The sequence below is a fragment of the Thunnus albacares genome, chromosome 14 (assembly GCF_914725855.1).
Source record: "Thunnus albacares chromosome 14, fThuAlb1.1, whole genome shotgun sequence".
Classification (NCBI taxonomy): domain Eukaryota; kingdom Metazoa; phylum Chordata; class Actinopteri; order Scombriformes; family Scombridae; genus Thunnus; species Thunnus albacares.
In genome coordinates, this window is record NC_058119.1 from 8501117 (window position 1) to 8516965 (window position 15849).

Sequence of the window (15849 nt, forward strand, 5' to 3'; positions counted from 1 at the left end):
CTGAACCATTCCTAACACTCCTAGAGACCCCCCTTGGCAACACTGACTGACCCGCCGTCTGCATAACACAACCCAGAGCTCCACACTCACACAGTTAAATAAAAACACACACTTTCCCCGTAGGCTCGGCGGGGTGTTGCAGAGGGGGAAAAAACATCAGCTCTGAGGGGAGAATGTGCCTGGGCGTTGCCAAGAGGGTAACTAGACCATCACATTCAATTTCATCTCATTCCACTTAGCAGCTTTTTTTCCTCCCTCCACTTCCTCCAATTACCATAGCTCCCCTGTTTATCTGCCTGTCACTTGGAGAGATATGGACGGCAGGGCCAGGGATGCTTATCACCCTTGGAAAATCATTATGTGCTGTCAGGGGAGAAAATGAATGTCACGTTTACCAAAGCGGTCCTCAATGCACACTTTTATCCAGATTTTATCAATGCCAAACTGTCTCTGTTTCTCCTACCGAAATCTGTCAGCTTCCCTATGTTTTGTCCATTCCCCAGTTCCCTCTTTTCCCCCAATTTCTGTCTTTCAGTCAGCTGGATTTTCCTCCGAGCCCCCCACCCGCCCTTTCTCTCTGCACCTGGGAGCGTGATTGCCTAAGCAGATGGGGCTCAGGAGGGAAGAGAAACCCAAAGTCAAACAACAACCCAAACTGTCTTCCACACCATTACTTCCTCTCTTGTATAGCAGGAATACAAGGAACAGAGGGAATACCTACAAATAAGACCACTACTGCCTTCAGTGTGACCCTCAAACATAAGTTTAAGGTCCAGGAGGAATTTCTGCTTCAAGTGCCCACCCTCCACTCTCTTCCCCGCCTGTCCAATCTGCATACTATCAGACACCTCCCATCATTTTCTCTGGCATGCACAACCGGACAAGACACGCATACTTGGATAGTAAAGTCAGTAAACAGTGCTCTTCCTTCCTGAATGGATGCATACGCTATGTGCTCAAACTATAATTAGTCATTCCCCCTTTCTTCTTCTTCCTCTTCACTCTCACTATCTGTATTCCTCTTCCTCTACATCTTCACCTCTCAGTCCCCTCCATTTCTTCCTGTCATCACTACGTCCGTTCAGACAGAGATAGATTAGGTGGAGACTGGCCCGTCGCGAGGCTGTCTCCCCGAAATGACCTCTGCTCCCAAACTGGCAGCTGGGTCAGAGGATGAGGTTGGGACATGAAAGGTGAGCGGTCCTGTTTCCCATGCTCTCCGTCCGGAGGGGCAGCACTTCAAACGAGACGACCCTGCAACCTCTCTCCAGATGAAGCCAAACTTTCACTGGCCCAACTGCTGTGGCCTCCAGGAACCCCCGCCGCCCCCAAAGCCCCGTGCATCCGGATCCCCACTCACGGCTGTTTATCCTAAGCTGGCCTGGGGTGAGCTGAGGTTATCTAACTCCTGCGCTATGAGTCAACATTTTTTTTCTCTCGTAAAGTTCCTCCAGAGAGCTAAATCCATCACCGTTCCAAAGTAGTATTTCAGTGGTGAGATGATTTCACATTTAGCTGTGACATCCTCCTCTTTAGCATATATCTGCTGAATAATACTACTACTATAATACATCTTGAAACTGAGAATATAGTTTCAAGAAGCAACCTATCGTCATCGTCCTGTGAAAAACGTGTATCTCTAAAAACATCAACTTTTCATGAGCTAGGGGAAAACAGCCTTGTTTTCAACTATGTGATAATGCATTTTTTAGCATATCCAAGAGGCTTTCAGGTGGTTTATTTAGCTCAAGAAGAAAAATTCAAAATCACCAAATTCCTTGGATTGCAATGTTGTAATAAAGAAGTGCTTATTGGTGACACCATAAAGTCAGATCCTGCAGGTCCCTCGTTTTGCCCCTGAAAATATTAAATATTTATTACTAGATGTGCAACAGTCAAATTTAAAGTTCAGAAAAAAATACTGTTAATACGATAAAAGTTTATCACTTAAAGCACAGCTTCATGAGGACTGTGCTGTGTAGTTTGATCAGATTTGATTGTGGGTAGCCAAACATCATTTTTTCTTTTAACAGTGGAAAAACAGTTTTTTCTTGGCTGTGCACAACACTTCGGCTGCAAGCTTTATGTTTCTGTCTTAACTATTTGTCATGATGTTAGTTACACTAGTGAGGCAGGTCAATTCTTCCATGAGAATCTTGCCGTGTGCAGCTTTATCTAAATGGGAGCCACACTGACTGATGATGTAAACAATAATGAGTAAAGGTGTCAACAGGACGGAGAATTTGTAACAACAGGACTAAATGCAGAAAGCAAAGCTCCACGTGGCTCTTTAACTTCATCATTACATCAGTGCTACCCTCCTACGCCCCCCCACCCTCACCAGTCCCCTAAACACAGCTTCCCTCACAGATCCCTGTGGAGGCTCTCCCATGTCTCCTCCAATAACACCACCCACCGCTGACGATAGACAACTAAACTCTCCTTTTTTTATCTTTTTCCACCAGCTTATGTTGTTCAATCTTCTATACAAAAGTTGAAATCAAAATGCTCTGTTTTGCAGTGGCCTGATGCCCAACCCATTCTGAGTGCTCCAGAAGAGAAAAAAAAAAAAAGCCACGAATATAAAACTACACCCCGCACTCTCCACTCTCATTCCCTCCCACGCCTACACGCACCCTCCTCCCTCACTCCAGTCCTCGGCCCGAGGCCAAGGCTCCACGCCATGCTCAGAGAAGTGCTGGTACTGATCCAACAACCCCCCTCCCTCATCCTGCCTCTTTTCCCTCCCCTCTTCTTCCTCCTTTCTTTTAATAATAATCTCGGTTTTGAATTTTCAGAAACACACACGGCGAGAAAATGCGACTGTACTGCCAGAACAGCTTTCCCTTTGTTTTCAAACAGCTTATTACCACCAGAATGGCTGGATCTTTTCCCTCTCCCCCCATTTTTTTCCTCTTGCTGAGTTCCTTTCTCTCCCCCATATTTAATGGATTTCAGGCAATTACAGTCAGCCCAAAAGTGGAGGAGGAGGACTCACAGTGAGACGCAATGCGTGTGGAGAATTTTAACAAGATGTGGAAGCCCTCATCTTCACTTTAGCCCCTTTTTTGTGAGTGTGTATGTGAACGCATGCATGTGTGCACGTGGCTACATAAACACATTACTACCCTAGATACTCACGAACGCACAGAAAAACTTTCTCTTTTTTACACACACACACACACACACACACACACACACACACACACGCACACACACACACACACACAAATACACACCGACCCATCAGGTGGGTAACTGGGTCCAGATGGGCGTCTTTCATAATGGATGAGCCCAGCTGACTGACTGACTGGCTAGCTGGCTGGCTCCATGAGGCCCGACTACCTGAGAGACACTAGCTAAAGGAATGTCAGGAATCCCTGTATTCCCTGGAGCAGCTCGCCTGGGAGACACACACACACAACACACACTCCAAAACCTCACCATATAGGCCTAGACAGGAATGCTAAGGTATAGAATAGCAGAGATGTGGGTGCATGAGTTTTGGCGTTGTTAACAGCTATCTCCTCCCGATAATGAAAAAATTAAGACCATCCGCTTTCCCTCTTCCTTTAATCTTAAGCGCACAGGCTGAACTGTGCTAATAAACACTGACAAAGCTAAGTAGATTATTTCGCTTAGGGATTAAGTCTTTGTAAGTGTTTGGCTATCACAATCAGCATTCCAGTTTTGACATGCTGCTGAGGACTACTCGTTATTTATCAGACTAGGGCATAGCTTAAAACAAGTAACATATGTCCAAATGTTTAAGCCCTGTTAAAGACTTCTTTTACCTGAGATATGAGGAAATAATAATAATCTCTTTTCAATTTCCTAAATGTGTATATTCAGTAGGATAATCTGCTGTTTTCATTGAAAATTTCACCTAAAATTTCCATCTCAAATGTCCCTTAATTTCCCAATGTGGTTATTTGCACTGTAGCTGCTAGGAATGAGGGTTGAGTTCACACGAGAAACATTTAACAGACAGAGAAAGTGATTATGCAGAAACAACAAGGTCAGATCCGTGCACCCCCCCCCCCCCCCAGGCTTCTACTGTCAGCTTTATGTGCCTTGCTCATGGGCACCTAACCTATGGGAGGAAGGGTAGCGAATCACTAACTCATTCACCCCTCCTTTCGTCCTCCCATACTCACTTATCTGTTCTCCGTCCGCCCCTGTGTCCTCCGATCGCTCTGTATCGTCCTCATCATCCCCCGACGAGATGGCATCTGCACAGAGTAACCACGGTTACTGCCATCCTTTCTCAAGCCGTACACACACGCACACACATACAGTATTGCATGCACAGGTTTTCATGCAGTCACTTTCTCGCAAAATTTTCAGATACACAGATACTTAAAGGAAATGCTAGAGTGGGATAATTTTTTGGTAAATCAAGTCTAATGCTACTGTAGTTGCACACACACACACACACACACACACAAACACACACACACAGTCACTCAACAGACTCCGGAGTCATTCAGGGAGAACCAATGTTTGTCTACCTGACCACATCTGCTCCATGGCTACTTTCTGGACTCAACAAAGATCAGTCCAGCCCTAAATCTCCAAACTCCCTGTCCTGTCCAGTCCTGCTTGATCCCTGACTCACCTGTGACATTCACTATGAAGCAGACCGTGTCTTTGCCCACGCTGGTGCAGGCGTACAGGCCCGAATCCTTAGGCGTGGCATCACGGATCTGCAGCACCTCCTGCTCTATCAGGGTGCGGTTGTTGGTGCCCAGAGAGCTGCCGTCTTTGGTCCAGGTGATGGTCCCCGTCGGCGGCAGAGGGCAGCTCAGCTTCAACACCTCCCCCGGGTGCACTGAGCACACCGTGGGCTTAGAAATTTGGTATTTGTTCGATGCTTCTGCAGAGCGAATGGGGGAGTGGGGAGAGGAGTTGAAAGGGTAGAGGAGGGAGAGGACGGAGTGGAGGAAGAGGGTGCACAAGAAGGTGGAAAGAGAGGTGGGAGAGGAAGAAACAAGCCATAGTGTAAGAAACAAAAACACCAAATAACCCCCATTGGATGCACTTAAATCAACTTATGCAGGAGGAGCAATACAGAGAAAAGGGAGGCCCATTTTTGTAAACCGTCACACCAACATATCGGTACCACACACTCCCAGTCAGTCACTTGAAATGGAGCCCTCAGAAAATACCACTGTTCTCTTATAAGTGTACAGTGTGATTGGCGTTTATAGATTCAGAGCATGCAGTTACGGCCAGAGCAGCGTGTGTAGAAGAAAAAAAAACAAAAAAAACAATCAATGCTTTGAGAACAGGTGAGAATTGGACATCACTGTGTTGAGAGACAGCCTCCTCCCCCCCCTAAACCACCACCCCCTTTCAGCGTAGATGCCAAGCAGCCAGTGTGTGTGGGTGAGCAGGAGCAGTACAGACAGATCTCTGCATCCTAAAAAAAGGTAATAAAACTCCAGCACGTCTGCCCATCAGAGAGGAAAGCAGCCAGAAAGGTCTAGGACGGAAGCAGTTGTCAGGCAGGGGAAAGGAGAGGGGGAGGGGGGAGGGGGGCGCTCTGTTTTTTGGCTTTTCTCTGGTTTTGACTGTGCGCCTAAACTTCGAAAACCTTGACCTGGCTATAGCCTGACTCTTCTGTTTTTCATCTCTCTCTTCTTCGTTCTCTTTCATAACATGGCCATGGAGGATCTACAACCCCTGCACAGGATCTGCCGGCCAAGGCAGAGAGCAAGAAACTCCGCTCGACTCCAAAGTGCATAAAACCTTCACTTCTGGGAGGAAATCCAAGTCCGCCTGTGAATGCATGTGTGTACACCGTGTCCTCTGACTTGTACAACTGCACGGTGAGAACGAGGTGAATGTCCAATATATCAAACGGATTTTTGGAGTATCCGTAGCTGAGACTGCACTTCTACATCAGGACACATTTTTGTCAGTGTCTATGAAAACACTAACTCTGGCTGAATGTTGAGCAAAAAAAGGGGGAAAACCTGCCTGAAATATAAGCTGGCTTCTCCTGTATACACTAAAGCCAGTTCCAGTCACCCTGAGGCTCTTGCAGACTTTTAACACACACAAACAAACACAAACGATCATGCACAAAATCTGAAACCCTTCACTGTGAGAACAAAAACTGGAAGAAATTCCAAGTTTTCCTCTTTATTGCAGCACAAAAATGTCCAAAACTGTGTGTGCGAGTGTGTTGTCTTCACAAGGGGCAAAAATAAGAGGGATTAAAAACATTTAAGGGGGAAAAATAACAACAGTGTTAAAGCATACGGAGAAAGCAGTGATGAAGGTACAGTAGCGTATATGCATTTGGCTGAAGGCTGATAGGTGTAATTATGGAGGCAGTGGCACTCCCAGCCTTTCCTGTACCTCAGTACACCTTTTCAACAACATCCTACCCCCATTATGTGCTGCTGTGTGTGTTAAATGTAAAGTATACACACACACACACACACACACACTCAAGCTTCAACAGGAAGGGAAAGTCATTCCGCTGCGAGCCAGCGGTCGAGGCATGTGTGCAAGTCTCTAAACGTTCCCCTTGGGCAAGTAGACACACTTAGGTACAGTCCTTGTATTGTCTTTTTCTCTCTCTCGCTTCCCCTTCGATCCGGAAATAATTAACCCCTCCCTCGCCGCCCAGAACTGAGTGTGTGGTCTGATAAGAGGTGGAGCTCCTGTGCTGATTGATGGGAGCTGTCTCCTCTTCCTTTTTATGACATGTTTTCCATACCGGATGCCTCTGCCTTCACTTTGATAATATTACTGGCTCCAGTTTTACCTTTATTGTTTAAGGTAGGACATTAGAAAGATGTTGTAACTGCAGGGACACTAAGCAGCCTGCGTGAAGCTTGCGTGTATGGACAACTTCAAGGTGGTGGGGCCCCTTAATGAGGTTGACGTAATGACACAACACCTGGATTTTAACATACAAGCGCACTCGTACATACATATACACAGTCTGTCCGCACATACAAGAGAAAGGGAGGCGCTTTATAGAAAAATAATAACTCGTACAAGCACATGGATGTGCGTGCGTGATTGTGTGCTACACTACAAGGGGAGCTCTGACGAAGGAGAGATGGAAGGAGAGAAAATAAATACAAAGGAAAGGAAAGCAGTCTAAACGTCTGATTAAAGACAGCATGCACATGTTAGCTCTGCCTTCATCATTTTCTTATCTCTGCTGCTTCCATCTGTCCCCCTCAATCAACTCCTCCTCCTGCTGCTTCTGCCCCTTCATTTCCCTCTTTCACCTCCCCTTCCGCTTTGCACACAAACCCCCTCACCCTCTCACACCCCTGACCCTTCTGACCTAACCCTGACCCTTCCCAAACCTGTTGACACCTCCAGCATGCCTGATTGTTCATGGGAACCTGTGTCATGTAAGCACACAAAACACAAACAGTGAATGCAACCTGAAGGAGCCTTATACGCGTCGAGAAAACTAGGATACAGAGTTTGATAAAGGCATGCATCATATACATGCACAGCAGGAGATAAAGGCTCAAACACACACACACACACACACACACACTCCTTGCTCCACTTGATGAGAGTTTACAAGAGAGTAGGGAGGCATGCTGAGTTGAAGAGTTGAAACACTTCACTGCAGATATTTCATCTCTGCAAAGTTTCATCCCGCTCTGCACCACAGGAGGGGGCGGGAGCATCTCTCTTGTTCTCACACACGCACGCGCACACTCAGACTCTTGCTCAATTTCTATCAAACAGCTTTGCTCCTCTTCCCTCTCTCCATCATCACAACCAATTTTGCCTCTCTTCTCCTGAAGCACATCTCCATTTCAAAACCCATCTCTCTCTCTCTCTCTGACAGCTATTACATGTGTCTATCAGGTGTGATAGATTCAGGTTGTCCACTCCTCGCTAACTCACCCTCCTCATTCGCACCGTCTTGGCTGGCAATAATTAGTCTCACAGTCTGAGTGTCTGCGGCAAAAATGCAGCAAGTGATTCTCACAATCATCTCCTTGATGCCATGTCTGCTATCCTGCCTGCCCGTCTGTCTTTCTGTCTGTCCGTCAAGAGCCAAGCAGAGGCGTTGGCAAAGCGGCGAGGGAGGAGTTTACGATAGCCCCGGAGTTTTTTCTTACGTAAACGATCTTATGAATTTACTTCTGCGGGAGACGCTCATTCGGCCGCAAGTCTATTCTTCCATTTCCTCCCTGTCGCGTTCCGCACAACGGGATAGGTGGACTAAATGTAATGACTGCCATCTCAGAGGGACACACTCAGCATGCATGCGGACTAACAGGCACACACACACACTGCCAAATCACATTATCTCTGCTGCCCCTCTTATCCCTCCTCTTTCCTCTGTATCCTGCTCACGTACTCAAATCCCAGGACTTTTCTCCCCTTTTTTGTCTCTCCTTCTTTTCTGATGTCTGTATCCTTTCACATTCAAATCCCTCCATGGCTTTTTTTTTTTTTTTATTATGACAAAGGAGCAGCTCTGTGAACTGGCTCCTGCTGGCGTCCATGGCAACAGCTCCTCCGGTTTGCCCACCCCTTCACCCCTCATCAAGGCATTCCCTGAACCCCACCCGACCCCTTTAACCCACTGGCTACACCTTATCTCCCAAAATCTTCTTTAATGTGAAGGCATGGGGACCCTTCCTTCTACTTTACTCTGCTTTCTGGTGATTAATCTTCAGAATAAAATATGCAAACAGCAGGATATATACACATTTAGTGCCACTTTTCCAGAAAAGTGAGGCACACAGGAGGCTCAATGACTTTGGCTGATGTAAGGATGATGCAGGGATCAAATCTGTGAGTTAAAAATGTGCCCTACTTAAAAGTAGTTGCAAATCTGAGGCTTCATGGAATTTGACAAAAAAAAAATCTAGAATAATTTCAAAATGTTGCTTACTTTTATTAGGATATTGCATCAATACTTTTACATCACAGCTCTGATTTCTTAACGTCTGTATTTTAATGTTATTTAGTGTTTTCCTCCATCATCCTGCACCCTGTTAGTGCTGGCTCAGATTCCTCTCTGCCTCTTGCCGTACAGCGGACAGTCTGCTGAGAACTGAGGTACAATCTGGCACAGGTAGCAGCTCTTCCCTGCCTCTTATCGGCCTGGTGTGAGATTGAACGGTGAAGTGACAAGGTATTTTCTGGCACATTAGCCAAGGCAAATAACAGTCCACACACACACACACACAGACACACACACAAACACACTCAGCCACCAACACACTCAAACCTTCAAGATTAACACCAGCCAACGGCAGGCTAATAAAAGTCATTGTGTAAAGGCTGTATATTCAGCCCAACTGACCCCCGGTCACACCACCGGCTGTCACACTGCGTTTGTTTAGAGTTCAGTTCCATTGCCATCACCACAGTCACCACACACACACACACACACACACTTCATGTCATTAACCTGCCAGCTGACACTTTTATACTTTTACAGCTGTACTCCTACTGTGTAAATAGCACAGTGTTGCAGATAGGTAATAAGCCTGCAACTCCTTGACTTCCCCAACTTCACATACATTTACACACACAGACACACAACTGCCAGCTGTCTAATGGAAACTAATATTAATTAGGAGTCATCACAAGCGTTTGTGAAATATAGACAAGTGCTGCTGTATTTGACATTAGCTGATTATGTTTCTCATTAAATGAAGTACGGTATACAGGTGGAAACTATATTAAGAGTAGAAATCATGCAGCAAATATATATAGAAATCTGCTCAGAGAGTAATTATATGTATTATATTCATACAGTGTCCAAAACCTCTCCAACAAAATAAAACAAGCATCCATCTTTTTCTTTGTCAGTCTGAGCATGAAAGACTCATCCTTGACACATAACGTAGTCTTAAATTATTTAACCACTCGACTATTTTGAAGTGGTTGCCTCCACGCTGATCAGAATATTTTTTAAAGAATAGAGTTTGGCAGGGAGAGCAGGAAAGTACAGCCAACTATGAGCTGACTTTAGTCAGCTGCACTCACATTCAGCCTGTGTTCCAATGTGCCTGGTGCCACATTTATTCCACATTATATGCAAAAAAGGGGCCTGAACACACCACAAAGCGAAGAATACCAATGTTAAGGACACACAAACACACATCTCCTGTGTTTGGTGCCATTGTTATTCCGCTCAGTCAGAGTATTTTAATCACTGTGCAAATGGAGAGCGCCTGGGCAAGGTAAACACTCCCATAGATACTGAAGTGGCTACAGCGACAACAATAGGCCTGTTGTGGAGGCCTAGACCAGCGCGCTTGCTCCACTTCTACTGTTACAGCAGCCACAGGTAAACAAACTAGTAGGGCCACCAGGGGTGCAGGCGTTAGCTCTATAGAGACAACATTGATATGCAATCTGATGAATCTACAGCACTGCTCTCCCACACACACACACACACACTTACAGCGGTGTGACCAGGCCGCAGGGCAGAGAGGGGTGAAGGGGAGGGGGGGCTGGGAATCCCAAACATCTCTGCAGGGGGGTGTTATTAGGACAGAGAGGGCGGGACCAGTCAATCTGTCTCTCTAACATCTATGCCCTACAGGTGACACCAGTGTAGTCGACCAGCAGCAGTAAACAGAAGGAGTAGACAACAAACTAGAGGCTTAAACACACTGATTCAATCACACACAGCTGCAGTAAAAAAAAATGTGTTTTCCATGTGCAGCAGAAAAACTGATTCGGGATCAGATAAGCCAGGCCAGGTTGTCCATGCCCTGTTGATCCTTCATCATGTGACCCCCAGGTCTAGCCACTTAATCTCCAGTCACATGACTTCACCGCTGCCCAGCTCTCCGTAATCTCTCCATCTAAAGGAGAAGTCAAATATGCACAAATCCTCTTAGAACTTTCCTGGAGGATTGTATAACTCTGGAGAGCTCTCCTTGTCTCCCTCCCTCTGTCCTCTCTGTGGCCATGTAGCGGAGCATCCGGGCCATGTGGGGCTCAAAACCCACCGGCTTGGAGCCAAACAGTCTGAGACAGAACAACAAAAACAACAACAGGGGAGGAGAACTCAGGCAGCCTCTCATCAAGGTAAGAACCATACCTGACCTCTAGGGCAAAGGGCAGGAGAGGGTACATAGTGTGTATGTGTGTGTGTAGAGAGATGGGGAGGTGGCTTTAAAAAGTGATGCTCTGTTGTTGGCCTAAGTTACAATTAGTACGCTGATTAAAGCTGGGGAACAAAAGGCTTTGGAATGTGACTTACCATCCATCACAACAACTCTAATTAGCTAGTCTCTGACCAGACTCCGCGACTAGAGACAAAAAAATGGAGAAGCCTCAAAAGAAAATATGCAAAAAAAAGCTGTCTGCACTATAGAAGGCCTTTCACAAAAAGGTTTCTCAGAAGTTTTTGCCAATAAAAAAATGGCATTAAAATATTGGAATTCACAAAGTGAGCAGAGCAGTTGTATCTCAAAGAAAAACAAAGTAGAACTTTTTTCCCTTTCCCTCACTCTATGTGCTTCTTTCCAGGCAAGCAGGGCATGAGAGAGATGCCAGCATAAACACTGTCCCACCCTCCTTCACAGCTCTCCCTTGTCCTCCCACACGGGTTCACAAACCTGCCTTTAACACTCAAGTATACCCTGAACTACCACAGACATCAACAGGAGAGGTAAAACAAAAAAGTGTGAATCACACGCCTGACAGTGAGGAAAACAAGAGGCTCGCCGTGCCAAAGTTATAGCTGTTTCTGTTCTGTTTTTATTTTAATCCACCAAAACCGTACATAAACTCCAACCTTCCTAATTGTTAGATTTTCAATGAGGTCTAAATAATCTCATGTTTTTTAAACAAGAAGCTTTAAATACTAACTTGTAAGTGAACAACTAACAGTGGAAACGGTGAAACGTCAAATCAAGAAATTCATTACTTTTTTATTTCCTCATTATTCTATCTTCAAATGGGTTAAACTGCAGAAATCACTGTTCCTCATGTTGTTAAAGACATAAAACTTTAAGAGCCACATTTATAAGTAGAATATAATTGATGCAAGTTAGATGAGGACAGGAAAAAAATGCAAAAGTTAAAAAAGACTCCAAGGTCAGGTTTAAGAAGGGGGAAAAATCCTGACACAAGTACACCTGCTCTCTAAAAACAACCCCAACAAATGGTTTTACACCCTGCTCCACCTCCCCGGCTCTTCTTTCAGGTCCCGTCTTGTCCCCCACTGCTTACCTTCAGGTTCCAGAGTGGCCTCCTCCTCCTTGGTGGCAGTGAGGGGCGGCCGGGCCACGCTGACGGTCAGCAGGGACAGCAGGACGGCAGCCAGCAGCCAGGCCCACGAGGCCATCCCGTTAGTGGGGGCCAGCGCTCCCCATACCCCCCTTCTCCACCTCCCCCTGGACACTGATCCCATCTGAGGGGGTCCGCCCAACCATCAACTGCTGCCGGGTCGGCCTGTCACTCACTGGAATTCACCCAATCACCTGGGCTGAGAGGTGACAGGGAGAGAGAAAATGAAGAAGGGAAGGTGGTGGCGGAGCGATGATTGAAGATGTAGAAAGAAGCGTGGACAAGAAGGAAGAAAGATGACAAAAAGAAAGCATATTTCAGTGTGAATTCATTGTTTCTGCACCATTTTCCACTTTCTTTAATATATAGACAAAATCAGATACAAGAATGAAGCAAGAGAAAGCAACAGTGGAGCAAGTGTTTCAAAATGCTGTCAAACAAGCCATGCCACAGACATACCGAAGCTCTGAGGCACCAGCAGTCAACACACAACCAGCCTTTGCTTTCTATAATTGTGTGCATTTCAGTATGTGTTTTAGACAAACCAATTAAGAGACATTCTAGCTCTATAAGGCTCAGTATTCACAGACTAACCAGTTTGGTGACTGACTCATACTTTTGAAATATACTTCAAAGATCAGACTTCTTTTAAGTTTATGACAGTCTAATATCACACAAATCTGGTGTGAGAAAATGCGTTTCATTTACCATGATGAGCAACATGTCCCTGCTTTTAAATTTTCCTCCAAACTGATCATAAAATCCGGTCTCAAGTGATGAGTCATAATATGTTTTGAAAATATCCCAGATCAGCCGATTTGGCACCAATTTCGTTTCGTTAGACATCGTTTGTTCCGGTGCGCAACAGATGCGTCAAACCTGTTGCCCGCGCTGCTACATTTGTGTTAATTGTATTCGTAAGGGGCTTTTATTGCATTTCCGTGACTTGATTATGAAACCAGTAAGGCTTTAATTGAAATGCAATATTGCAATGTTGGGACACACACACCGATCTGTTTAGCCAGACATCTGCGCTTCAACCGTGTTGGAGAGTCTCTGGAGGTTTGGTGAAGTCACGCTTCCCTGAGCTCCTTCTGCTCCAGCTGGAGATATCGATTGGTTTTACCCGCAAAGACACATGTAATTTGACTTTTAGAGAGCAAACCTGAAAAACGTGCACACCCTGATTTATTTTTAATTCACCCCTCAGGGGTTACACTTAGCCCGACCGGTGGACGCGCACATGATGTCCCGGTGAATCCATGAATGTATATCGACTTCATAAGGGAATTGAGCCGGTTTGATTTAGCAATTAAAGCAACTAATTCTGCACAGTGAAAGCTCAGACATATGAATTATTAATGAAAGTAAACCAATCTGAAAAGTACTGAGAGTGAACCAATCAGTGCAACAATCAAACACTGAGCTTTCCGCTGTCTAAAAACTTCAGCAGGACAAATAGAGACCAGAGGACCCTAATAACTTCCATTTGTTTTACATATTTTAAAATTGTGTTTTAAAAAATAGATTATTATGCAGCTATTAAATATAACCACACTCAAAGGACTGAAAGGGTAAAATGAAAAAGATACACCAAAGCCTTCAGATATGAATAACATCTAAAAACACAAGAAAAGTGGAACAGAGGAAAGAAAGTGAAATGAGGATATAATGTGCTCCTCATTACAAAATTCGGTCTTTATCGTGTTACTGACGACATGACATTTGGACACATGAGGGACTTTGCTCCATACATGACCACAGCCTTCATTTAAACCAGGCTTTGAATGAAATTTCTTGGCACTGTTTGAAATCCTATTGAAATTCAAATCAGTTGGCTTTTCCACAATGGGGGCTCATTTGGAGCTGCTCAGTGATTTAGGGCTCCGGCACCAAGCAGTGAAAAAACAACTGCGGTCACGGGATAATTGGCACCATAAATGCAATGTAGAAAATTAAGCAAAGTAATAAATAACCAGGACACTTGTTAATGGGCCCTGAAGTGATGATGCAAGGTGCTGTGTGGTTCCTCGCCTTCTAAAATAAACAAGGGTTGATTTTACTGAATACACTTTTACATATAATGAAGGATAATTTTAAAAACTAGCTTATATGTCTAATGTTTGATGATTATGTCCAATGCATTCTCTCTTTTTTGGATGCACATTTAAGAAAAAAAAAAGAAAAAAAAACTTTATTGGAGACTTTGCATATTTTACAGACTTCTGCAAAGTCTGCACGAGGACATCTTGGTTAGAAAACTCTGTAAATTCAACTACAAGTAAAACAGTTCTCATTTTGTCATGCAGATACAAGAAAAAAACAGTACGAACCTAAAACGCGCAAAGCATTTCTACTACCACGCAGCCTATTAGTCATGACAGCCGAAATCTTGACAGATGAGATTCGGAGGAAGCTTTAGACTTTTCCCAGCTGAGTTTGATCGTAAACAGAAAATACTTACCAGAGAGGACTGAAATCGTGGAGATCTCTGTTTTGGCATGCACAGATAAGGGAGGAGAGAGCATGGGCTGAATCCAGAAGGAGGAATGTCTCCAACTCCACAATGCACCAAAAAAAAAAAAAAAAAAAAAAATCTGCGAGACGCTGCCTTTTTCAGCTTACTATTCCACAATCAGCCGGCATCAACTCAGATCAGAGAATATATTCCAAACCCGACTGGCAGCGTAGTCCAATGCCATGCAGAGAAATCCGACTTTATCCTTCGAACACAGCTCGAAAAACCATAGCGCTGTCCCCCCGAAACTTTCCTCCCCGTCACCAAGTTTCTTCTAGGGCGCAAAACATGCCCAGTGTTCCCCCAGCAGCGCACTTGTCAACTAAATAGAAAGTTTGCAGCTACTAAGGAGGTGGAACTGGGTTTACAATGTACGAGAGGATAGTTGTCCGATGCAAAATGTCATTAAATCCATCAGTGCGCGTTCCCCTGGTGAAAAGAGCGTCTTTCGCGTCTCCTTCTCTTCTTCCGCCGTCCTCGCACGGTTTCTCAGACGCTTTGTCAGGTTTACTAGGTTTTTTCTCCTCCTTACGTCTCCACACACACTGCCCTCCTCCTTCACTCCAGTGGGTGTCATTCCCCCCCCTCCCCCCCCAGCACCCCCAGTGTAATTCGAGCCGCTTCCTGGCCGCAGTGCTCTTGGGCCCTGCCTTCCCTCCGCCCATCAAACTGCAGCGCTGCCTGCCTGCTTGTCTGTCTGCCTGTCCTGCGCTCAACTTGCTCTAACTGGGTCTAATCCGAGGGCCTGTGCTCGGCTCCGGAGCTGTCAGGCTGCAGTAACAACGCCCCTCAGTGGCCAAAGAGTGACTAGAGACGCACATAACGCATACACAGACGCACAGAGCATCCATGCAGACGTTTCTTTATATTTAGATGCTGTGTGTGGGCTGAGACGTCAACCTGTTACAATATCAATGAAGTAATTAATAGTGAGATTAGTTGGGATTTTTTTCTCACTTTCTGGTCGGGGTGAATTTTCAGCCAGCTATGTAGTAAACTTTGTCAAATCAGGGTTGAGTGTCTTGCTTAAGGACACTTTGGCAAGTCATCTGCCTTCCACTTTTACCAGATGTGAG

General features: G+C 45.2%; 1 protein-coding gene across 4 annotated transcripts in view; it reads right to left on the reverse strand.

Moving 5' to 3' along the window:
- The window catches only part of fgfr2 (fibroblast growth factor receptor 2), a 39452-nt gene extending 24105 nt beyond the window's left edge, over nt 1-15347 (reverse strand). For 2 of the 4 annotated variants that reach the window (XM_044372950.1, XM_044372951.1), the window contains exons 1-4: nt 14720-15347; nt 12199-12454; nt 4619-4876; nt 4158-4232 (exon numbers count right to left, since the gene is read on the reverse strand). In XM_044372950.1, coding sequence (XP_044228885.1) covers nt 4158-4232; nt 4619-4876; nt 12199-12379 — 514 coding nt within the window. In that variant the 5' untranslated portion in view covers nt 12380-12454; nt 14720-15347. The remainder of the gene's footprint in view (nt 1-4157; nt 4233-4618; nt 4877-12198; nt 12455-14719) is intronic. The other 2 variants (XM_044372949.1, XM_044372952.1) reach the window with 2 other exon arrangements.
- Between the last annotated feature and the right edge of the window lie 502 nt (nt 15348-15849).